Source organism: Silurus meridionalis, chromosome 16 (genome assembly GCF_014805685.1).
Source record: "Silurus meridionalis isolate SWU-2019-XX chromosome 16, ASM1480568v1, whole genome shotgun sequence".
Lineage (NCBI taxonomy): Eukaryota > Metazoa > Chordata > Actinopteri > Siluriformes > Siluridae > Silurus > Silurus meridionalis.
The window spans coordinates 8,874,210-8,899,738 of NC_060899.1; the positions used below are offsets into that span (position 1 = coordinate 8,874,210).

The 25,529-nt window shown below is 38.2% G+C and overlaps 1 protein-coding gene across 2 annotated transcripts; it reads left to right on the forward strand.

Moving 5' to 3' along the window:
- The first annotated feature begins 270 nt into the window (after positions 1–270).
- Positions 271–16,758, forward strand: avpr2ab (arginine vasopressin receptor 2a, duplicate b). Of its 2 annotated transcripts, none has more exons than XM_046870073.1 (6): positions 271–660; positions 7,334–7,675; positions 8,837–9,082; positions 9,238–9,384; positions 9,963–10,593; positions 13,818–16,758. In XM_046870073.1, the coding sequence occupies exons 2-6, from the start codon at positions 7,343–7,345 to the stop codon at positions 14,018–14,020; spliced, it is 1,560 nt and encodes a 519-aa protein (XP_046726029.1). In that variant the 5' UTR covers positions 271–660; positions 7,334–7,342; the 3' UTR covers positions 14,021–16,758. The 2 variants fall into 2 exon arrangements, with proteins under 2 accessions (XP_046726029.1, XP_046726030.1); XM_046870074.1 differs by lacking the exon at positions 271–660 and adding an exon at positions 2,073–2,109.
- The last annotated feature ends 8,771 nt before the right edge of the window (positions 16,759–25,529 follow it).

Genomic DNA, 25,529 nt, shown 5'->3' on the forward strand with positions numbered 1-25,529 from the left:
AGATTAGATTGAAACGAATGAAACTACTAATAATACTGATACTGATCAATCCAATTAATGACAGAATATCGACTAATTAAACTACCCATTTACTGTGCTTTAAATCAGTCAATCACTGACGGAATATTGATTCTATTTTGTAAAACTGTAATCTTCCACTTACACACACACACACACACACACACATACTTTGAGAGAGAGAGAGAGAGAGAGAGAGAGAGAGAGACTGGAGGGAGGAGATGCAGGAGCCATTGGCGTTCAGATAGGACACATAAATAGAGAAGGGGAAACGCCAACAATCGCTAGCTCATGGAAACGTGCTCTTGTTTTTCTTTCTTGCGTTCTTTCTATTTTTATAACTGAGCTGTGGCGCGAAACAAACTGTCACTCGAGTCTATTAATAATTATGTAAAGAACTTTACCTCACTGTCCAGGCACTATAATGAATTGTCAGCTCGGGCGTTAAGTGCAATTCAGCGAAATTGTGAATGAAACTTCGATGGTTTTGATGGGGTGACCGAGTGGACGGGGAGAGAGAAAAAAAGAGAGAGAAATGAAATGTGAAGGCTGTGAGAATAATGAAGAAAGCGGACTGGGTATTCATTAAGGACAGCAGTGTGGATTAAAGAGCGCTTGGACAGAGCTGAAGATACTGAGAAGGTCAGTATAGAAACACGGCTCAGGATTTAATCTGCTTTACACAACTCACTTGGGCTTTAGTGAAATTACACTAATAAAGCTTTAGTTGGTTGGACTGGACAGATTGCACTGGCATGTTGGATTTATCATTTCATTGGAATAGTTTTTGCAGGTAAGATATATGGGTGCAAGAACTATTCGTCCCATCTAGGTGTAGTTTGATGCTCTGCAGATGTTCATGTGGAGGAGCCCAGATATTCCCACGCTCTCTGTTTACACTGTTCAGTTTGTTCGAGGTTGTAGAAAGTGGTTCCTGTCCGTTACTCCGAAATCGAGTAAAAAAACAAAACAAGGAGGAGGATAACAGAAGGCATATAATAGCACTGTTGATTATTATTACATGATTTTTGTCAGTGTGTTTTTAGACTTTCACTGGCATTGTGTGATTGGATTGTATCATCCAGACTATAATCATTTCCGCTGTTCAAGCTTTTCAAAACAAAGTAGTTTCTATTATTTGTTAAATGCACTGGATTTTTTTTTTATACAGGAAAGTCTAATGAAAAACCAGGGCAGCTGTTGATTTACTGGCAAGTTGCAAGTAAACAAATCCCGAATGAAAACAAATGGGACTAAATCAGCGGCTTGTACAGGCTTTTCACATTACAGCCTGCAGAGTTGTTGTTTTTCTTTGCAAAATTAAAGAAAACATTTTTGTTTTGGCAGACAGACACTGGTGGAAAAAATGACACTTCAGGTTGCAGTGTTTATGGTGTGTTGCTGCACGGGCTGTTATTTCCATGCACCCCGTTCGATTTGTTGTACAATATTTTGACTCTAAATTGAGGTACGTGTGATGAGGTACGTGGAATGTCGGAGAAATAGGGCAGGAATTGAGCCGTCGGTTTTTAGATGAATTAGGTTCCCTATATTAAACGTGTGCGTTGAAGCCTTACAGGATGTGTGGGTTGTGTTGTGTGTATTTCAGGCTCTGTAGTCATTCACAGCACGTTTGTATGGAGGTTTTGTTCGGTCTTGTTTTTGTCAGTTTTCGTATGCGCGCAGAAGGTGTGCTGGTCCTTAAACCTTTTTCTTATTTTTTTTGTATAGGATCAGAAATAAAGGCTGGAAATATTAAAGCACATTATTTGTTATAATGTTTTGTTTTATTGTGTGAAATACATCGCTAGGGTGTGACTTTGAAAGAACTGTTAAGTCTGCTGGGGATTATAAAGATGTTAAAAAGGTTACTGCAGGAGTGAAGCAGTTGCTGGAGCTGAATGTTATTCTGACGTTAGTAAATAAAAGAAATATTAAAAAAATGCGAATGGAGAAGAAGAAGGCGCTCTAAAATCGTTTGTGAAGTTAATGGGCGGTTCATCAATTCCTCAGTGCATTCAGACTCGGGAGGTCGATGGCTCCTGCTGGCTTCTTGGCCAGTGGTACAGATGTTGACTGCTCTCTCCCAGGGTAAATGCAGAGATATTGACCTACATACAAATGACTGTGGGTACGTGTGTATGTGTGTGTGTGTGTGTGTGTGTGTGTGTGTGTTTTACCAGCCACTACTGCCATAGAAATATTTTTGCAGATACAAGATAGTCCGAAATTACCAATTGTATTTCTGTCCACTCTTAAAATATTGGCAAATATAATTAAAAAAAAGAATACACAGGGCATTCATTTATCTTGGGAAATTGCTGCGTTATCCTAGTCAGGTCATAGTGTGTATAAAGCCTATTCAGGTTACACTGGGTGTGAGCCTGGAATGCATATATACACATCTACATTTACACATACACATATACCCCTTCGGCCATTTACATATTTCTACCTACTGGCATGGTTTAGGGGGAAGCAAGACACCGGAGAGCCTAGAGAAAACCTAATCGTCCACGAGGATAAAAATGCACACAGTAACCGGAGCTCAGGATGAGACTGGGGCCCCTCGAGCTGTGAAGTGGCAATATTGCCTGCTGCACCATTTTTTATAGTCATAGCTATGAACAAAACCGGTTTCAAGCTTGTAAAAAAAGTCTAGAGTCTCAGAATGTCATGATGTTCTATGTGAACATCGTGACAAAGTTTATTTGTAAAAAAAAAAAACCTAGGTTTCACTCCGGGTCACTTTTGAGTTAGTGAATGTTGCATTAGAGAAAAAGAATGTGTGTGTGTTTAGTTTTGGTTACAGGGAAATAGTCATCTGTCATCCATGCCAAGAGAGAAACATATTAAGAAGAAGACGATATGGTTTTATGTGTTGTGTGACACATTATGCAGCAGTGTGTTTGAACAAGGCAGTTTATGAGAGGTTAATGTGTGTACGCTCTGGTGCATATTAGAGTCTGTTTACAAGATAAAAGCAAATGTATGTAACTCTCTCTCCTTCCATTTCACACGCGCTTACCTTCCAACTCTGTGCTTGCTTTAATTGCATGACAACCTTACAAAATATAAAATGTAGCGAGAAGTGGTCACCTTTACTCAAAGTCATTGTTTAGTCTTTATTCAAAACTCAAGAACTCAGATTTAGCCATTAAGGTGCATAAAAGAAAAAAAAATTTCTCCCACGTGAATAAATTAAAATCTTGGAAAACTGTGAGTGAAATGAAGGTGTGTCTGACTATAGGATTATAGGAGGGACCTAAACAGGGCCTTGAGGTCACCAAACACATGAGGTTAAACATTACATTAAAGGTGAAACTGGTTGGAAGTGGATTGAGCAAATGGAAGAGTCAACCAGATGCTGAGGGGTGAAACATGTGCACTAGCAGACACACAGAAACATGGGGTGTGGTTGCTTTATGAATAGTGGCAATTTTACAACCCAGTATCAGTATTAATTTTGGAAAAGAATGAGAAAATGCGTCAAGGTGTAGAAGCGTGTCTATTTGGCTCTCTGTTAAAATTGTATGAAATAACCAAAACAGTGCTAATAAATAAACTTGTATTAAATTAACAACTCCATCTTACCCTCACATCCCCTTTCCATACAACACATCTGTCCATCTCCCCAAACACGATACTTCTTTTTTTTTTATTAATTTCTGCTGTAAGAAAAACGGATTTACAGATCACTCGACAGATCACAATATATTGGAAGAAATGGAAGATGGAGAAAGACAGAGCAGATGAAAATGGTGCTGGTCTCAGCGGTTGGCCCAAACCTTCTTACTCAATCTCTCCTTTTTATCTTTCACCCCTCTGACCTTGATGAGGCGTGCAACAGGGATTTTAAGATATATTTAGAAACTTATCGCTGGCTGCTGCTGCTGTTTTTGAGCATTAAAGGAAAAGAGAGAAATCAAAGGGGGAAAAAAGTGGACGCGTGTAACGAGATCTGAGATCTCAGCGCTAAAGTGAAAAAAAAATTATACGAATGGAATAGATACAGGAATAAAGCTTTGGAGATTTCTGGAGCTCTGTTGGAGTCAGCTTCGATTTCTAGCACACTTCACGGTTCTAGTCACCTGCTGCAGATGCCCCTTGAGATTCCCAGTGAACACAATGTTAGCACCTGTGAGTCTTGTTTTCAAGAAGATGATCAAATAGAGAGCTTTGTTTTCCAAGAAGCAACCGGCTAGTGGCATGCTGAGAATGTGCGTGCAGGCATGAAGGAAAGTATGACGTCTGTCTGGATGTACTGTATGAAAAGATAGAGTTAGCTGTTCTAAATCAGCTTGTAATATACCTACATGTATTTATATTTTTTTGCCAAATAACATATAGAATCACTGGCAGGACATTGCTGGTTCAAAAAAACCATGAAAAACAGGCACGAGAGGGAGTGGATAAATCTCTGAATAAGAGTTGTGTGCACACTTACATTATCTCACAAAAGTGAGTACACCCCTCACATTTCAACCAACATTTTATCTTCTAAAGGGAGAATACTATAGAAATAAAACATGGATATATTTTAGAGTAGTCCGTGTGCAGCTTGTATAGCAGTACAGATTTACTGTCTTAATAATAACTGAACATACAGTCATTATTGTCCAAAAAAGCTGGCCATAAAAGTGAGTACACCCTAGGTGCCCAAAGTGTTAATATTTTGTGTGAGCACCATTGTTGAGATATTTTTAAAGGACAGTAAATCTATACTGCTATCCAAGCTGAACATTGATTACTCTAAATATATGCGTACATCCAAGTTTCATTTCTATAGCATTGTTCCTTGAGAAGTTGTACTAAAATGGTTGCTGAAATGTGAGGGGTGTACTCAATTGGGTGAGGTTCTGTACTTGGTCACTTTGTCACCTACACCCTTGCCCCTGCTTATTCATGCAGTTATCCAGCCAGTTATGCCAAGAGCAAACATCCAACATCAAAATGTGATCTTAGTGACTCTGTGACCTCTGCAGTCGTTGTTGCTGGTGCCAGACAGGTTTTGAGTATGTCAGCAATGGCTGATCTGCCGTGATTTACAAATACACAATAGTCCCAAAAGTTTAAACAGAATGCTGTAAAAAAAATCCATTGAGCGTCAGTTCTGTGGGCAGAAATGCCTTTTTGACAAGAGAGGTCAGAGGGGATTGGCCAGATGGTTTGAGCTGACAGGAAGCCTACAGTAAAGCAAATAATAACTCCTTACATCACAGAAAGCACAACACACCAAACCCCAGGCAGATGGGCTACAAAAGTAGAAGACAACATCAGGTTCCACTTGTGTCAGCCAAGAACAAGAATCTAAAGCTACTGTGGGCACAGGCTCATCAAAACTGCACAGTTGAAACTTAGTTAAACATCACTCACGGACGTAGTGCATATTGTGGGGAAACGAAACCCAGACACATAAACAGGAACAAATAAAGACTAAAAAAATACAAACACAGCTCGTGCTTCTGGAAGACGATGCTGAAATAGATGACAGAAATTGTACATACTCTGTCCACAAATAGAATACACCAGTCTTCTTTTGACATTTCAGAAGTATATAGTATACATTGGCACCATCTGTGTTGTGAGATTGCTACAAATTTCTTAAAAGCTTTATCGTGAAACTGTAGCCAGCAATCCAGAACCCACCAAAATAGAATCAACAACAAAAACAATAAGACCACACAGTAAATTGTTAAACATGTGCATTTACCCAACCCTCTGTTAGTAAATTATATGTCCAGGAACATCTGCAGTGTTTGATCAGCAGTTATTGATTGTTTCTATAAAAATCAACTGCACTCCTTCATCTCACATCATTCCTTTTCCTCATCAATGTCTCTTGAGAGCGTATTTAAAAGCCTCTACAGTCATGTAAAACACTTGACTCGGCCGTAGAAGTATTACAAATAAAGCACTTATTTTTGTTTATATCTTCAAGAACATCATGACTACTTTACACAGCATGATCAACTGGCAGGCAATCCAGGATTTATAAAAGTAGTGCAGTAGAGTTCATCAGTGTATAAAAGAGACATGTCAAACTCAGGCACTGCACAGTTTCTATGCTTCATCCCTGAAACGATGCCCCATGTCCACCTACAGGCTGATCTACAATGTTTGGAAGTACACATCTGTGTAAGCAATTTTCTAAAGAACGAAAGCACACACAGGAGTCATCTGACTGATACACACCTTCATGCTATCCAAGAATTGCCACAGCACAGAACCTTACCCTGAACGGCAGTGGAACTGACAGCCAAGAAACGATGCCAGGCGTCTCACTCAGGCAAATGTGCATAACAGCAGAATGTTCTGCTTTTACGTCATGTTTTATTTTCACACTATTCTGTATCTTGTTGTTCATCAAATGTTGACCATTTTTGGTCCTCTACTTAGACCCAGTATTTAATTTTGGCCCCCATTATGATGAGTTTGACACCACTGGTATAAAATAAGCTACTCCGAACCAGCAATTGGTTTCTGTAGCAGATTTGTTTTCCTTATCTGGTCATATGCATGTATGTAAATTATTTTGGTTACAGGAAGCCAGACCAGAGTCTAGCTTCACGGCTATAGACAATAGGACAGCGGGAACATTTACCCAGACTTTCACAGATTCACCAGTCTTTCCATTTCCAAACTGACAACTTGTTATGTGAGGTGACAAGGAAACAGTATGTTCAATAGAAAAGAACAAAGCAGGTTTTTTTTTCATGAAAAGGGCCACCAATCATTGTTAGTTTTTATCTGAAGCTTTGTAAGCAAGACATTTTATGTAACAGGACCTTTACAAAGAAAGCACAGAGCCCAGTTACACAGTACAGACCTCTCACAGGCTTCAAGGCCCAAATTATTATTTGAAGTCTGTTTTAATTATGCACTCCATCTCTCATGTTGACTTTGATGTGTGAGGGGGAAAATGCCTCAAAACTGATCCACGAGACATGATGACGATTTAATTGCATTTATGTTTTGGTTGAAAAGACAGAGTGGATTTAATAGGAGCCTTAAGCACTTTCTGTCTAACATTGCTAAAACAATAGCTGAGGCTGCACAGTTAATCTGCTGAGCAAGATGAAGATATACTTATTTTAATGAGCTCGTTTGATATATGCAATCTGTTTAGCCTTCACCACCTCCTCCGTTCGCATCCCTCCAAATGAGAGCAATTCAAGAAAACAGCAATCTGACAACTAAAGCCAGCTCGGACTTAAAAAGATTCAGGCCTGTTTGTGAAAACAGTGTGTCTTAATTGGCGCAGGTACGCACCCCTGTTGTTTTTGCCTCTAACCTTCTTGATGTTTGTTTCTAGGCCACAGGCATGACAGCAGCCTCTTGGGACGTGGATTTAGCTCGGTCCAATCGTTCTCTGTTCAACCTGAGCAGTAGCTTCAGCAGCACCGAGACCTTCCTGTGGCTGCTGCCCTCGCAGAACAGCACCGAGGTGACCACCCTGCAGCCGGGCACAGCCAGGGTACGGGACCAGGCTCTAGCAAAGGCTGAGATCGGAGTGCTTAGCCTGGTGCTGGCTCTTACCACACTGGGCAACACCTTTGTCCTGTGGGTGCTGCTGCGCAGGAGAAAGCACCACGCACCAATGCACCTATTCATGATCAACCTGTGTGTGGCTGATCTCGTTGTGGCCTTCTTCCAGGTATTTACTTATATAGATTGGGAACTAGGTAGTCCAAATAAAGAAGATGAACAAGAAGGATCTTTTAAGAGAAAAAGAATTACAAATTGCAAAAACATCTGTGGTGGTTTGGTCCTAATTTATTCTCTGACATTCTGACTTTTTCCCCATTCCACGACACAAAATTTTTAAGAAACCTTCCTACGATGCTGCTGTAACAGTGATATTTGTATGTATTGGATGTATTTCCTTGAACCCTGGCATTAATTGTAAAAACAAACCTACTCAAATAATGCAAACGCAAATGACCTGTATTGTGGATTCAATTGCTTTCTTTAAATATTAACTGTTTTAATCGTAGCATTTCAGAATGGACAACACACCAAACCCTTAAGCATCGGGTTCCACTCCAAAGTATCGGGTTCCACTGCACATCACCCAAACAAACCTACAAAATAATGCCAATGCAAATAATACTACCATCATCAGAAAAGTGTAACACAGCAGATCAGGAGGCAATCTGACAGAAACTGGACAAACTGGAAAACTGGCATTGCCATCAGTGTTTTGATTAATCTTTAGAATGTGCAAAATTATTTTTACTTGCAAATAATTTTTGGCAAAACACAGCACATAGTGTATTAAATATTTAGAAAGACCTGGAGCAGTGACCAAAAATCCATCAAATATAGAAATAACAATAATAAGGCTAACAAAAAAAAAGATTTTTGAGGAACACAGAAGCAATATCAAAAAATACAATGTTTTATTTAAAAATAAAACGACACCTTATCAGGTAAATTTGTCCTCCGGTATGCGATCTATGGATGATGTTAGTTGTGTGTGTGTGTGTGTTTGTGTGTGTGTGTGTGTGTGTGCCTGTGACAAGATGTGACAAAAAAATACAGGATGGTTGCATTTGTAGAATTACAGAATACCTAATGAGCTTTAGTAATTAAAATATAATATATATCTGTTTAGATTATATAAAAGCCTTCATTTCATATTATGTTTACTGCACTATGCAGGAAAGTAATTGCCCCTATCTTGAACATACTGGAGATCTCTATATTGTTTCCTTCCTTTTTCAGAGTCACAGTTTAAAGCCTTGAACAATAAATTGTCAGTGAGCTTCAGGGCGTGCCATTTATCTAGTCAGTTTCATTTCTGTTACTCCCACAGGTGCTGCCACAGCTGCTGTGGGATATCACGGAACGCTTCCAGGGCCCAGATGCTCTGTGCCGCTTTGTCAAGTACTTGCAGATTGTGGGCATGTTTGCTTCCTCGTACATGATTGTGGCCATGACAGTGGACCGCCACTATGCCATCTGCTGCCCTCTGCAAGCGTATCGTGGAGGCAAACCTTCATGCTGGAACACACCCATCATGTTGGCCTGGGTCCTGGCCCTGGTGCTTAGTTTACCACAGGTGAGAAGGGCAGATTATGATGAGCATGAACGTGGTTTAAATAAATCTGGCAGGAGATGGTGAGTTATATCTGGGCTTTATGAGGGGTTATTGCATTTTGTATTTTTGGTACGCAGGAGTTGTTGTGATGCCCTTATGTAAACTTTCCTTTATAGGTGTTTATTTTCTCACGGACTGAAGTCCTGCCAGGAGAATTTGAGTGCTGGGGGCACTTCATTGAGCCGTGGGGTCTCAAAGCCTATGTCACCTGGATGACTATAGTTGTGTTCATTCTACCAGCTATGATCATTACAGTCTGTCAGGTAATCTGGCCATTTTCTTCTTTTCAAAGTGTCTTATTTGTCTTTCTATCTCTAAAAATGATCATTACACTCCATATCTTGGATCTTCTGGCTGACAACATAATTTAAATTTTTGTCTGCGTAGTTTATCTGGCCGAACCTTCCCTTCATGGTTAGTGGGCAAGTGTACAGTATGTACCAAGACCCATGTGACTCTGGCCATGTGAATGCGCCTGACAGAGCTTATCAGATCAGTCTACTTTGTCAATGTCAGCAGTTACGTGCTGCAGTTGGAGTTGCTTCCATCGCTCTCTGACAACGCTAAAGGTTGTGTTTCTAAGCCACGACTCCACATTGGAACTGTTTAGAAAGAAAAATCCCCCATAGAGATTCATTTTGGGTCTCTTTAGATTATAATATGATCCATGACCACAGATGACGTCCTACTATGAGAGTCTCAATACCAAAACCTTTACTGTTATTACAGCAACTACAATTGAGAAGATTGTAACCATAGTAAAGTAATGAAATCAGCAGTGTTTGAACTCTTCAACTTTTCCTTGCAGATATCAAATAACTGTTTCATCCTTCCATCCCAGGTGCGTATCTTTAGAGAGATCCATGACAATATCTACCTGAAGTCGGAGAGAATGGTGACAGCGGAGTTTAAGAGGAACTCTGTGGTCTTCCATTTCCCTCAGAAAGGAGGACATCATGGGAGGTCTGGAAGAGACAGAGACTCACACAGCAGCCATAATCATCAAATTGACATCCATGGATGTCGTTACTGTAACTCCGCCCCTACAGACCATCGAAATTCATATGATGGTCTCTCAAGCCCTGAGCTCTTTGGAAACTCCACATACAACCCCTGTGATTCCTGTGATCCCTGTTCCGTGCCCCTCCCATCCACAGAAATCTCCACATCAACCAATCCGCCTTTAGAGAAATTCACTCCTGACTCGTCTAATCTATTTCACCCACGTGCCCTGACAGCATGTGCTCAGTCCAGAGCCTCATCCTCACTGGCTGGCCAACTTTCAGGAACTCCTGAACTCTGGCCAGATGTGTTACCTGATCCTCCCCCTCCACCACCCCCTGGCATTTCTAAGGCCATGTCAAAGACAGTGAGGATGACTTTAGTCATAGTGTTGGTCTACACTATCTGCTGGGCTCCTTTCTTCATTGTCCAGCTGTGGGCAGCCTGGGACCCGAACCCTCCAGACCAAGGTTAGAGCAGAGAGCCTCCTTATGTGAATCAATTTCATTACATGGTTACTTAATGCACCTGCAGAAAACTGCAGAGGTATATTTGTTCCTTGTGCTCATCTGCTTCCTTCAAAGCTGTGCTCAAGTTTCAGGTCACAGCCTGTAATAAATAACGTGGTTACATTCTTGGTGTTTGTTTTCATCCATGTCAAGTGCTCAGTAAACACACAGCACATTTCATCAATTTTAGTGCACACTAGGAGATGATCACAAGGAAACAAATGAAGAAAATGAGAGCTCCTTTTTTCTGAATTTAACAAGATAAACACACTTGTTTTCTTTTGGGGGGTTTATTTTTGTAATGACAAAAGGAAATACACCCACACATAGTCACTTCCAAAAGTATTGACACGCTAAGTAAAGCAAAAAATGGTTGTGAAACTTATTGCACAAAGTAAAAATAATCGAAAATAACCATAAATAATGTTTGTGCTTGGTATTATTAATCTGCATCTGTTTTATAAGATGGGTTTCATTATTACATGTAAGGAGGATTTTTTTTATGATGGAGCTCTTAAAATGATCCCAGCAGTAAAAAAAACCCAGCAGAAAACTTGTCTAGTAAATAGTACCGTACATAATAACCTCGTTTAATCGTTGTTCAGTTGTATTAGATAAAATGATATATGTTATACTTTATAATTAATAATAATCTTATTTCTAAATAAATCTTCTAGGGATATTATAATGTATAACACCACTTTTTCTTTTGATAACAATAACCTCTATATATATAGAAACCTCTAGAATTAGCCAATACTGATCGATATTGTTTGCTTCAAGTACTAAGCTTAAAAAAATATATTTTTTTACTTTAGAGTTCTCCTTGTTCATACAACAATCACTTACATTGTAAATATAATAAATATAATACAATTAGTCTTGACAAAGGAAAACAAATATTTAGATTTAAATATATGTACAAAGGGTAAATAAATATAATTTATAAAATAACATTTTTCCAAATCTATTAAAACATGTTGACATTTGTAACAGAATCCAATACCTGTTATGCTTTCACTAATTTTCAAGCCACCATTTCTGTATCAGGCCAGTATTGGATAAGTGCCATATCAGATTGCTGCTCTTAAGTATTACAAAGACATTTTACAAAGAAATGATTTTTAGTGCCTTAAAAAAACTTTAGAATCTACATCTCAACACTAAAGAATCTTAAAAATAAAAAAATTTGAAAAAATATTAATTGCAATTCATACTTAGTTACGGAAACTCAGTTGTAGCCTTGATCATGCCTTGTTTTTTTTTAGGGAATAATTATGAGGTTGCACACATCCTGTATAAGACATCTATAACAATAGGAACTTTTAGAATAGATGAAGTAATACCTAACAATTATGCAAAAGTGTCCACACAAGATGCAGTTTATGAGCTTCATATTACTCAATGCATGCATTATTTCGATCTTTTGTCATGAAGGCAGTTGACTGTGCACATGTAACCGCACATAGGTATACTGTAATCTCGTTGACCCTGTGCAGCATTTCCATGTCTAAATTAAAGTGGGCTTCTTGCAGTTTGCCCAGCCGGTTGCCGAGTAACCAATGCCTCACCAAACAGATGGCCTCTGAGTTGGCAGTACGACTAGTACCGTATGTCCATGCTCTCATATTGCACTAATGATCTATTATTTCAGATTATTCAGTGGCTAACTTTTTTGTCAGCTGGCCTGGTGTAGCGTTTAATGCCTATATGTAGACTTCCTACTTAAAATATATCTGAATTATTCAGGGCTGGTGCTGCCCTGGCCGAGCAAGAGAGCATGGCTGTTCTACAAGAGTAATCTTGAATGGCAAAGACTAGCTTACAGAGATCATGCTAAACCAGTGAAACAAGAATGCGCGTTTCGATAATAATTAGCATAGAGTCTGTTTAAAGCTACAGTAAAAACCATGTACAAATAGACGTCCTTGTGACTGGGTGATCCATTCAACAATTTAAAAAAGTATGCCATGCCTTTTTCTATTTTCATCTTTTTAAGGTACTGACTAATTGGATTCTAGAAAATAAGCATAGTAATTTTTGCTGTTTATCTTATTACTAGTTCTGGGAATGACTTGTGTTGCTTGACATGATGCATTGTGGATCATTTTAAAACAAGAGTTCCCCAAACTAGGGCCCATGGTGACCTTTGATTTGGCCCACCATTTTAGATAAAAATAAGCACCAGCTTGAGATCTCTTGTTAGAAATCACTGAATAGCTGTATAAGGCAGTGAACTCTATTGTACTGAAAGTTTCACTGAATTAGAACTTTGAAAATAAAGCTGCATTAGTTAAGCAGATTACAGAGTAATGTTTAAGTATGTTTATTTTTTATATTGAAATCATCAATGAAAGGAGCCACAGACAATATAATGCCGTTATAATGGTATAATTTTTTTTCCGGTCCACGGCCCCTTAATCAAGCATCATTTGGCCCTTTATAAAAAAACTTTTGGGTTAGTGTATAACCTGCAAATATTCTTTAAGACAGTACCATACATACAGCCATCTTCTAAAATAATTTGCATAATTTGGTTCACACTGTGTAATATTTAGCTGTAATAAGGTTTTCCTGGTAAGCAGGAACATCAATTAGTTTTGTGCTGTCAAAGATAGATTTGACAATTTTTTTCATTCACAAAACCAATATCAATTTGCTACAGAAAGAGGTCCAAGGTTATGCTTAAAAGGACTATGTTGCCAGATTAGATAAGATTTACTTCTATTCAACTGTTTTGATGACTTGTAATTAGAATTAGTTTATTCAATGCCAGTACATTCAAATACATTGAATATGTACTTCTGGCAGCCCGGACCTGGAAGCAGTTTTATTAGTGGTCCTGAGATGGCCTAAATCTGGATGACATGAGAGAATGATCCAGGACCTAAAAATATGATTTAACAACATCTACTCCAAACCTAGACTGTGTGGCGAACCTAGAAAAAAAATGAACCTGTAATAAAAAAAACACTGTATGCTGCAAGATCAACCAAGAGTGTTGAAAATCTTTTCCAAAAAACTACTGTATGCCATGGTTTTGCAGGTTTCTTACACGAATTCTATTTTAAACTTATTTGTTTTTAATATTAATTAGTTGTCTGAGTTGATTTCAAATGAATCAAAATAAATAAATAAAAAACTTTTTTTTGCTCAGCTTAATTTTTATGAATTCTGTTTTGTAGGAGTAGCATTCACCATCCTGATGCTGCTGGCGAGCTTGAACTCATGCACAAATCCCTGGATCTACACAGCTTTTTCCAGTAGTGTGTCACGCGAGCTGCTCGCTCTGCTGCGCTGCTACGTGCCCAGTCCACGTCGTGGTTCGCTGCCCGACGACTCCACCACCACGCACACCTCAACCACCACCAAGGACAGTATCTACTGACATGCACACATGAACAAACATGAATAAACCGCCAGACTGAAATTCATCAAGTGTACCAGTGCTCACAATGCTTACACGGTTTAGAATTAGCTATACGTAAAAGGGCAATGCCCCACAGGAAGCAGCAAACACCATAATACAGGTACACCATATGTACAGTAATGTGAATATAAGCAGTGGAAAAGACTCTTGTGTACACTTGTGTGTGAATGTATGTATGTGTTTGTGAGTGTGTTGGGACACTCCAGAATAAGCTGTGAGAATGTGAGACGTTGCCAGGTGGCTGGACATCCAGACTGGTAGAGGACCAGCCAATGAGCAGATGCCACTGTTTGGAACGTAACAGTGGTTGAGAATATTGTGGATGCAGACGCCTCCGACATTGCAGAATGGATCATTTCAGGATTCTGTTACTAAATTTGAATTACGTCAGTATTACTTTGAAAGAAATACTGGAAGGTGTCGGGGGGGAGCATAGAGCTGAACACTAGAGCTTGTCATTACTGCAGTGAGAGATGAGGATCTTTAGAAAACTAAAAATCGGAGAATTACAGACTTTTAAAGAGGTGGACATTGTTATTTGAAACATTGTCCTACGTCTATTCTTTCTGGCCTGCCAGGGACATTTCTGGTAGAAATGGTTAAATGCACCTGTTAACCACTTGTTTCCTTGGTGGATACTGATAACAAAGATGTAATTTCTCGACTGTGACTCTAACCCCCTACTTCACAATTGTCCTCTGGATTCAAAATGCTATGTAAATACTGGAAACTGTTTCTCTTTCCTTTAACACTGCAGGGTCACAGCAGGAAGTGACGGGTGCACCTGAAATGGATTCCCTAGGAAGGTAAAAAGGAACAACATTAGGCAGAAAGCTCGGCTGCTCAGTTCCCTCAAACAGGAAGACTGAGTGCCTTTATCATGTTAGAATGATGAGGAGTTGGCAGCTGGCATGAGACAAATGCAAGAGCTTCAGTGCAATGGCACAATGAAGTGCAGCACTTGGAGGAACTTATTACAGCTGCCTAGCATACAGAGACACACTCATATATGACTGATTCTCATTCTGAAAGTGCTGACAGCCTGCCGTCAGAGTGTTCTGAAGATTAGAGTGCAGTGCCGGAGTGCGGCTCAGCAGCAGAGAATACACTGCTGTCCGAAGCGAAACTGACATAGGGATTTTCCACTCAATGTAACATTTTGTATTAAAATTTTGTAGCATAATCACCCAAACAAGCTACAAAGTTTTCCCTATAATGTCTCAGCTTCAAAATTGCATTGAAGCTGCAGCCCAAGAAAAATGCAGAGTGGTTGCAATAGGAGTGGAATGGTTGATATTAATAACCCAGACATGGTAGTCTCCTGAATGTTAGAGGCTGATGAAGCCTTGCGCATAAATCAGCATGACTAAATCAAGGGCCGCCAGGCCACCTGAGTCCCAGAATTTGAATGGCCAGAGGACAAGCATGATGTAGCTTAGAGACCTTTTTATGGCCTACTCACATAGTTTTATGATCATGGTTTTCAGGTGATGATTATTGCTGTTGGTACTCATCAAGGAAAAGAGCAAATGGGATTTTTCCACACGTTCTCAAGGAAACCAGCCTGGTGCTTCTCCACCAATTGTAAAACCACAGTTACATATTACACAGGTTTTAGCAAAGTACATACCGCCAATGACATGGAGCACAGGAAAAAAAATCAATAAAAGCACAGCAGAGTCCCTCCATTTACAATCACTTGTGTGGGCACAAGGCCAAGGTGAATCCTGTAACAGTACTAAGGTACAACGCAGTGTGGTTAAAAAAACAAATGCTGGTTCAGCCTTCTTCTAAATTGATGCGGCCAGTATACTGTTACTTTATAGTATATTAATACGTTTTATTTTGCAGCATTTTGCATAGGATTTAAACATGTACACTCCGAAAATTAAGCAAAACCCACCCAGTTTTACACTTATAACAGTAAGAATAAATATAGCTTTTTGCAATTATGAATTTCTATGGACAGTGTAACTTTTTGTATCCTGGTGTATAATCTAAAATCTCCATATTATATGCCAGTTGTACTGCAAAGAATAATGGGAAAAAAATGTATCTTTTACCACAGTTTCATCTCTACCTCCAGCCTGTTTCTGTTCTCACAAATGTGTCTTATGGTTGTAATGAGGGGACCATTTATATCAGAAATTCTAAAGTTATAGAATAACTTATTTGTATAAAATATGTTACGAATGTACTAATTTAACAGTATGTTGAAGGATGGAAAATATACATAGGTTAATATATCATACTGACAAACTCTTACCTCTGCAAGGTGCCCATATCATATGTTTCCATTTCTTTCCTCCAGTTTGTAGCATTATTATTGTCACTATATAATACATTTTGCATCTCTGCCCCTCAAATGATGTAAGATCAAAACTTCAGTTAATGATTAGTTATAGTGACTAATATTTTTATCTGACTTATAGGAAGTCTACAATGATGTACAGATGACCTTTGTCAGTATTTTGTTGAGATCCTGAACTACTCAGTATGAGCTAGTAAAGTTATTGTGCAATCTAACAGCTATTAAAGAAGCTTTTGTGTCTGTATTTCGAACATATATACAGGATTTTTATAAGTATAATCATAAACTTGTTCTTTTTTCACAGAAATACATTTTATTTAAAATACGTGCTTATGTATGGTATCTGCATTATGCTAAATATTGTAATAAATGTTTTAAATACCTACAGCGGTTCACTGGTTTTGTTCAAATAATTAACTAAACAGAAATATACAAAAAAATAATTCCTAATCAGAACCAAAGTGCTACCATTATTCTTTTATAAATATAGTTATGTAAATATCAGCATAGCAGAGTGCAGAGAGAAAAGATAAGTGCAAATATACATTTCTACTCTTAGACATGCAGAAATAAGAAAGGGAAAGGAAAGGAAAGGAAAGGAAAGGAAAGGAAAGGAAAGGAAAGGAAAGGAAAGGAAAGGAAAGGAATCAAAGAGAATTGAAGGAAAGGAAAGGAAAGGAAAGAAAAGAAGTGCTAAGAGAAAGGGGAATGAAAGAAGAACGTAAAAAGGGGTGGAAACAAATAAAACATGAAAGCAATGAAAGTGTAAGAAAGTAAAAGTGATAAATGGAGAAAAAAGTCACTCTCTTGTCCCGGTATTACCAAATAACAACACAATTATCATGTTGTATTTTAGTTAGAATTCTGGCCTGGCCTCTGATGACTCCAAAGCAGTGTTCCCTCTCATTTATTTTAGCTCCCTTCTACAGAAACAAGTGAAACAGGACAGCAAACAACACTGTCAGCATGAACACACCAACTGCCATATTAACACACCACCATCATCAATCAGCACTGGCAGGGCCACCCCACAGGGTAATGCAGTTATTGTCATTGTTATGCTGCTCTAATGACAACAGAGTTTCCTCTGAAGGTTTTGGAATTACAAGGCTAATTTTTTGGGGTGTTTTTTGTATGCGTTGAAGGCATTTGGGTTTGAGATCAAAAGATGAATATGAGATGATGGATTAGAATTTCAGCTTTTATTTCCTGAAATGTAAATCTTGGCATGTTAAACAACTCAGAACTTATCAGAGCTACAGTATTACACAAGCATGCGGCACAGCCAATACAACAATTTGGAAAGTTCTAAAAACAAAGAAATAAACCACCAGAGTAATAACAACCAGATAGCGAACAGATTGCGCAAAAAAAATAACAGCATTTGATGACAGAAAAATTATGAGTGTTGTGAAAAAAATAACAAAAACACAAAAAAAAACAAAAAAAAAACAAAAGCGATGTCACCAACAGACTTCATAGGTCAGGGGTGAAGAATCACATTTTGCAGCTTCAAGAAGGTTCCAAAAGCAGAAATACAGAGCCCATACCATGAGATGAAACACATTCTTCAACAGAAAGATTATAACAGGAGAATTCATTCAGAAGTTTATGGAAAAATGCATCTAATTTAATTGGGAGAAACTTCATCATGCAGCAAGAGAATGAAAACACATTGCTGATATAACAAAGGATTTGTTCAGAAGGGAAAAAGTAGAAGGTTTTATACTGACCGAGTCAGTCACCAGCATTTACCAAATTTGAGCATATTTTTACCCAAAAAAAAACCCTAGAAAAAAAAAACTGAAGAAAAAAACATCACAAAACAAACAAAGAAAAAAGCAAATGAAAAAACAGTAACAGTTGGTGATGTCATTGGACCACTGGCTTGATGCAGTTACTGGGATATGCACCCAAATTTTAAAGTCTACCTTTTCCAATTCTTTTTCCAATTGGCTCACCTTAAGAGTGGGTGGTCCGCATCAAAGGTGCCATGCTCTAATTTGTTAATGCAAATATCAGGAAATGAAAGCTGTAATTTTGGCCTATTGGTTCATTTTCAACTTCTGATCTCAAACCCAAGTGTCTTCAGTTTGACGCAACTTGCCTTATTAAATATTTTCATTCTATATGGAGATACAGAGTTTGGAGAACAGCTGCAGTTGGGGTATTGCTTTAGAGAATAAAAAAGGAATGTTAAAATTCACATGCAAATCTGATACTCAGTCCAAACCCAAGAGTAGATATCAGTATTTCTTCACACGCTCATATTCACAGTTACATCACACACATATGTTTACTTAAGTGACCAGGCCACCTATAGTAAAAATAAAAAACATAAGAAAAACCCCAAGTATTTAAATCTAAAGTAAGTAAAGCATAAGAGAGATTGTATGAAGCAGTGTTAAAGTCTCTGCTGTCTATTTAAAGTCTCCACACTATTATATGATGAGTCATTGTTCGTCTGGTTAGTGCTAATGAGCTCCCTTACAGCCAATTGTTAGTATTGATAACGTACACAGGCAAGTGGACTCTGGAGAACTGACGTGTAAAGAGCTCCAAAAGAGACATTATTATAGGAAAAAGTGTCGAAAAAAATGGTGTCAGGAAGAAAAGCAACACATGTATGCAATTAAGAACCTATTTCTTCACGAATTGAAAACAGTCCAAATTGAAAAAAAAAGAAAGAAAGAGCAGATGGACTGACTAAGAGAAACAAAATGGTTTTAAATGTGTTTTAAGCTAATAGTAGGATAGAAGAGGACCTGTCGCTGGCTGAATCCCAGATTGCTCATATTGAACATATTACACCCTAGCTATTGTGGGGAAGTAATTGTTTTCAACCATATGTGCAAAAAACTCACAACTAAAAATAGAAATCTTTTCAGATAGTTTTTCAGGTAATTTTCCTTCTCTTTTTTTAGTGCTATTTTCTCTGTTGGGTTGCTTTAATTATAGAAAAATCTTTTTTTTTTTTTTTCCTATTGCTTAACATGGTACCTTCTTTACTGAGCTTTTAGTGCACTGCTATGAATAATATAATATGCATCTGCATCTATTTTTATTTACCCAAATAGGATGCTAAAAATGTAGGCTTATAAAACTCATCTGAAAAAATCCTTGAAAATTACTCCAATTTTGTACAACAGTTTGGTAAACTGTATTTTCACAATAAGAGCTTCCATAACCAAAAACTAGTAGATTACAGACATTTTCTTCGCTGCTTTCATTCACGAAAGTTTGCTAAAATATCACATACACACTCTATAGACAAAAGTTTGTGGAAACCTGATCCTAAGATTTGTATGTGACTTTTGAAAATCCCATTCCACATTTAGTCCATATTTGCTATCATAATAACATCCACATGTCTGAGAAGATGCCCCACTAAATTTTGGTGTGGTTGGGAAGATTTGGGCTCATTCAGCCACAAGGATGTTAGTAGTCAGGTACTGATGTAGGGTGAGGAGGCCTGGGGTGCAGTCAGCATTCCAATTCATCTCAAAGTTGTTCACTAGGGTTGAGGTCAAAGCTCTATAGATATAGCTACTCAAGATATTTAACTTCAACCAATGTAAAGCATATTATTCAATTCAATTCAATTCATTTTTATTTGTATAGCGCTTTTAACAATGAACATTGTCTCAAAGCAGCTTTACACAGAAAATGCGGTGATTAAATGTAAATATGTTCTTTGTAAGTATGTTTGTCCCTGATGAGCAACTGTGGCAAGGAAAAACTCCCCGAGATGGCATAAGGAAGAAACCTTGAGAGGAACCAGACTCAAGAGGAACCCATCCTCATCTGGGTTGCACCAAATGTCCATTTGAAGCATATATGCAAAGTTGCGGGGTACAGTGATGATGATCAGAAGCAAACTGCACTCCCGAGTCAGTGCAGCAGACCGCCGACACCAACTACAGTCCAATCCATCCTCAAAAGCACCCGTTCTACTCCGGAATTATATGGAACCACCCAAGGTGTTGATGAGAGACCGTCCCGAGCTGCACAAGTGTGAAGATCCATGGAGGAGAGGGGCAGGAACAGTGGTCACTGGAGCCTCAGGAGCATGTTTAACTCGACCGAGAGAGAGAGAGAGAGAGAGAGAGAGAGAGAGAGAGAGAGAGAGAAGGATATGGATTATTAAGTGTAACTATTGGTGTATGAAAGTTAATGTCACTGTGCAGTTTGGACTCCGGCAAGACTCGCTATGGCAGCATAACTAAAAGGGAGAACCAGAAGGTAACACAGACATGAGGGATCTCTGGGATAAGAGACGACCCACCACACCACCGTCAACAAACCTGAGTGAGCGTGTGAATGTGAGGGGCGACAGCATACAAATATACCAGTTCACCAAACACTCTATATCCATGTTCCCTCCAGATCTGTGCCTTTACCTAAGAAAAATCTACTGATAAAAGGCTTGACTAAATAAATAAGTTTTCAACCTCGACTTGAACACTGAGACTGTGTCCGAGTCCCGAACACTGATTGGAAAGGCTGTTCCATAACTGTGGGGCTTTATAAGAGAAAGATCTGCCCCCTGCTGTAGTCTTCATTATTTGAGGAACCAACAGATAGCCAGCACCTTTTGATCTAAGTAGGCGTGGAGGATCATACTGGTACAAAAGTTCACTCAGATACTGCGGTGCGAGACCGTTAAGTGCTTTATACGTCAGTAGTAATATTTTATAATCAATGCGAGATTTGATTGGGAGCCAGTGTAGACTAATTAAAACAGGGGTGATGCGGTCGAATTTCCTAGATCTAGTGAGGACTCTTGCTGCTGCATTCTGGACTAACTGAAGCTTATTTATGCACTTACTCGCACACCCAGACAGTAAAGCGTTACAGTAGTCTAATCTAGAAGTAACAAAAGCATGAACTAGTTTTTCTGCATCATGTAACGACATCATATTTCTAATCTTAGCAATATTTCTAAGGTGAAAGAAGGCGATTCTGGTGATATTATTCACGTGAGACTCAAAGGAAAGACTCGGGTGAATAATCACACCAAGGTCTTTGACATGTCTTTGACATGATATTATCATGGAGTTTGTTTTGCGCACAGGGGTATTCATGCTGAAACAGGTTCAGATCTCCTATCGCAAGTAAAGTGAAATCCAAAGAAATCAAAAGAAAAGAAAAAAAGCAATGTAAGAAGAATTCTAACACCTGTGTGTGTGTGTGTGTGTGTGTGTGTGTGTGTGTGTGTGTGTGTGTGTGTGTGTGTGTGTGTGTGTGTTTCCTCTTTTTGCAACAGAGAATAACAGGGAGAATATATTCACTATATTAAAAAGATCTATACCTGTTTGGCAAGGTGTAAATTCAATGTGCGCAGTTCCAGCTAGGTAAATTAATTAAGCAGCAGTTCATTTCTGTGGCTAAGTTGACCAAATGCCTTGCCCGAGCATTCATTCATTCATTCATTTATTCATCCCTCCATCCATTTATTCATTCATTTAGAGAATTTGACTTTACCTATTGCATCCACACACTAGTCTCTATTAGCTGTATTTTGTATAAAGAGTTTTAAAAAGCTTCACTCAATTTCATATTAACCTGACGTGATTATACATTTGGTCTGAAATATTCTGTGTTTAAAGGTGTGATATCAATACCTAATTGTATAAAAGCAACAACCGTATTTAAACAAATGTCAAATTCAGATGAATTTATGAGCTCCAGGATGAGAACACAGCTATAAAGTGGCCTGTGTTCTGAAGATCACACGAGTGCAAGCCAATGCCAACCATAGACCATAGTTATAAAAATAATCACTGTGGCTTCATAAATCTTAAAGAAGGAATCCTTGGTCTGTTAGTCTTTGTGTTCTACAGGAAGACAAGCAATATGTCTTTCTAAACTGTTCCTTCAAGCTTACTTTGAAGTAAAATACAGTTATTATTGCATTCAATCATTTTTATCCTGCCCTTTATCCTGGTCCGGTTTGCAGAGGTTCCGGAGCTTATCTCACAAAAATCACACATGACACACACACTCACACACTCATGGTCATCTAGTGGGACTAGATATCTTTGCAAAAGCCACATACACGTTTTGTCCATTATAAATTCAAAACTGCATTAAAATAATCTTTGGAAACTTTTTGATATGTGAGCCGCCAGGATGTCATGTGGAGTGTATTCGTTTACGATGCTGCAAACCTTTTTACTGATTGTTGCTATTAAGAGTAAAATATGAAGAGAATGTGATGAGAAAAGGCAAGAAACCTCCACAGGCCTGTCATCTGGGTTTCGCCATTGGTATTTTATTACAGACATAATGAAAATGACAATGTACTTGAATCATACTGTGATCATACAAAGTTTCTTTTGTTTCCTCATATCCCTCTGAGAACCCAGGTCTTTTATGAAAAGATCTTTTTTTTTCTCAACTTAAATAACCCCCCAGGATTTAGCACATTTTAGGTTTTATTGTTTCCAAGTGCAGTTACAAAATAACAAGAAACATTAAAACTATACACTAAATATACTTTACAGCTTTTTATCCAGATTATTATTATTGCAACACAGTTCCAGCCGCAAGAGACCACGCACAAATCTTTTTAAATTCTTATTCATCCAAAATACACTGTGTAGGCAAAAATATTGGGACACCTAACTTTTCCAGCTATATGTGGTTCTTCCACTGTTACCACAAAGTTGAAGGTACACAACTCTATAGGACGTCTTTGGATGCAGTAGCATTCAATTTTCCCTTCACTTCAACTAGGAGATCCAAACTTGCATGAACAAAGACAGCTTCATGAAGAAATGGTTTGCATGGGTGGTTTCATGCTACAGAGCTCTGACCAAATGATTAAATTAAACACTTTTGGTAAGAATTGGATAACTGACTGAACCTCATGCCTCTTTTCCCTACATCAGTACCTGACTTCACTCCAACATCTAGTGAAAAATCTTTCCAGAAAAGTGAAGGTTTTTATAGCAAACGGTGACTAAATGTGGAACACAAGGTTAAAAAAAATCACATGCAATCATACAAAAGAAAAATCATACAAATCTTAGGCATCCACAATAGTGTGTGATATTTTAGCAAACTTGTGTGAATGAAAGCAGCTAATAGCCACTGCACCGCTACATATTGAGAATATGTCTGTAAATTGCGAATTTCAGCAGACAGAAGCCCTTACTGTAAAATAATTGTCATATTATTTTAGCAGAATATTTGCATTGAGCTACATTTTGATCATCATATATATACAGATGCATATTACGCATATCATTGCACTTAAAAGTTTGTATCTCAGTAAAGTTTGCACCATGTTAAGAAATAGAAGAAAAACCATAATAAATGCTGATTGCAACCCAGGCTTTCTCAGTCTACATCTGACTTCACTAACGCCCATGTGGCTGAATAAACACAAATCTCCACAAGCCCGCTCTAAAATATAGTAAAATGCCTTCCAAGAAGATTGGAGCAGCAAGTGTGGAATGGGATGCCCAAAACAAGTCTCACAGCATTTTGTGATATGAACTTTAATCTATTGATTTGTGTTCATGGACACAAATTTCCCTCTTTTTTCGTGTCACTCAGCATGACTGTCTCGGTCTGGCTCCGTCTCCATAGCAACGGAGGCTGAGGATCATGGGTAATGCTGACTTTTTTCCTCATTGTCATCAGAGAATAAGGCAGAAAATATACGATTAGAGCTAGGGTTAGGGTTATACTGTTATAAAAGTGTGTCTCTAATTATTGCAGTCTCCTTAATTAACCAGAAGAATATATTTAATGCATTTTTACTTGAAGCAACCACTGACAATGGTTTATAATAGTGAGAAACTTACCGAATAAAAAGCAATAAAAAACAAGGATAGAATCTCCTGATTAATTGTTGAGTAATAGTGCTACTTTGTGGTATCCAGTGGCAGAAAGAAAACATTGGCAGAGGCACCTATTGAAATACATTACATAAAAAGTCCTCAGAGACACGAAAAAGAGGGAAATTCGTTCCTATTAACACGAATCAATAGATTACATTTCATGACTGAAATGCTATGAGACTGGGCTGAAAAAGCACATACAAATCTCATTAACAGGTGTCCACAAACTTTTGTCCAGACAGTATTTTTTTAGATATATATTTTTTCGGTTTTAATATTTTATTAAACTGTCAATAAATGACTTGATAACTGACCTGTAAATCACTACTGAACATCCAGTCTGTGGACACCTGACCATCACAACTAACCTTCCCCTGGGTACAAAGCGAGCTCCAAGAATAAAATCAAAGAGTTCAAATGGTTTGCACAGAGCTCTGAATTCAAACCTATAGAACACCTTTGGGATGAACTGGAACACTGACTTCACCCCAGCCCTTCTCATGTGACATCAGTGCCTGATCTCATAAATGCTTATTAATGCAAAAATCTAATGCAAAGCCTTTCCAAAAGGAAATACCTGTTTTAATGAAAAAGCACACCTCTTCATTTAGCACTTGATTGTACCATTGAAAAATTGGAGTGATTTGGAAATATTTTATTTTTGAAATATTTTTGAAGCTGTGACAAACATTACATCTGGTTCTCTCTATAGCTATTGTAAATTGAAATTAATGTGCATAACATTACGTGTGAGCTGAGATTTGTTTGGGCATTGTGTCCAAAAAGAAAGATTTTTCATGAGGCCATTATCTGGAACAGCAGGCCGGGTTTCACTTAACAAGGGTCAACTACCGGTGAATGCAAAAAACAAAATACAACCACTTCTATCATCTGAAAGTATTTCCATCAATGTATTTAGATTAGGCATAAAGAAATTCTGACATTTGGCCTTTTGTTTAAATCAGTTAACATGGTCAATATCAGTATCACAAATTTGCTTACATTTACTAACAGGAACTGTAAATAATTAACATTTATTTTCTTTGTCATATCTAATTAAAAACTCTAATAATTCTGCATTAAAAAAAACTGTCCCTGCTCTGGATCCATCAGACATCAGCAACTACAGACCAGTTTTACTTCTCTCCTTTTTTTCAAAATCTCTGGAATGCATTGTTTTTAACCAACTGTCTCTCACTGAACAACCTCAATGATCCAAACCTGTCCGGCTTCAAAGTGGCACATTCCACAGACACTGCCCTTTTGGCTGTCACTGAGAAACTACATGCTGCTCGATCAGGCAAGC

What these genes read in the sequence shown, in the direction of transcription:
- avpr2ab (XM_046870073.1), top strand. Translation starts at nt 7,343, where the DNA reads ATGACAGCAGCCTCTTGGGACGTGGATTTAGCTCGGTCCAATCGTTCT. An exon ending in TCGTTGTGGCCTTCTTCCAG is followed by an intron (nt 7,676 to 8,836) that starts GTATTTACTTAT and finishes TTACTCCCACAG; the next exon opens with GTGCTGCCACAGCTGCTGTG. An exon ending in TGGTGCTTAGTTTACCACAG is followed by an intron (nt 9,083 to 9,237) that starts GTGAGAAGGGCA and finishes TTTCCTTTATAG; the next exon opens with GTGTTTATTTTCTCACGGAC.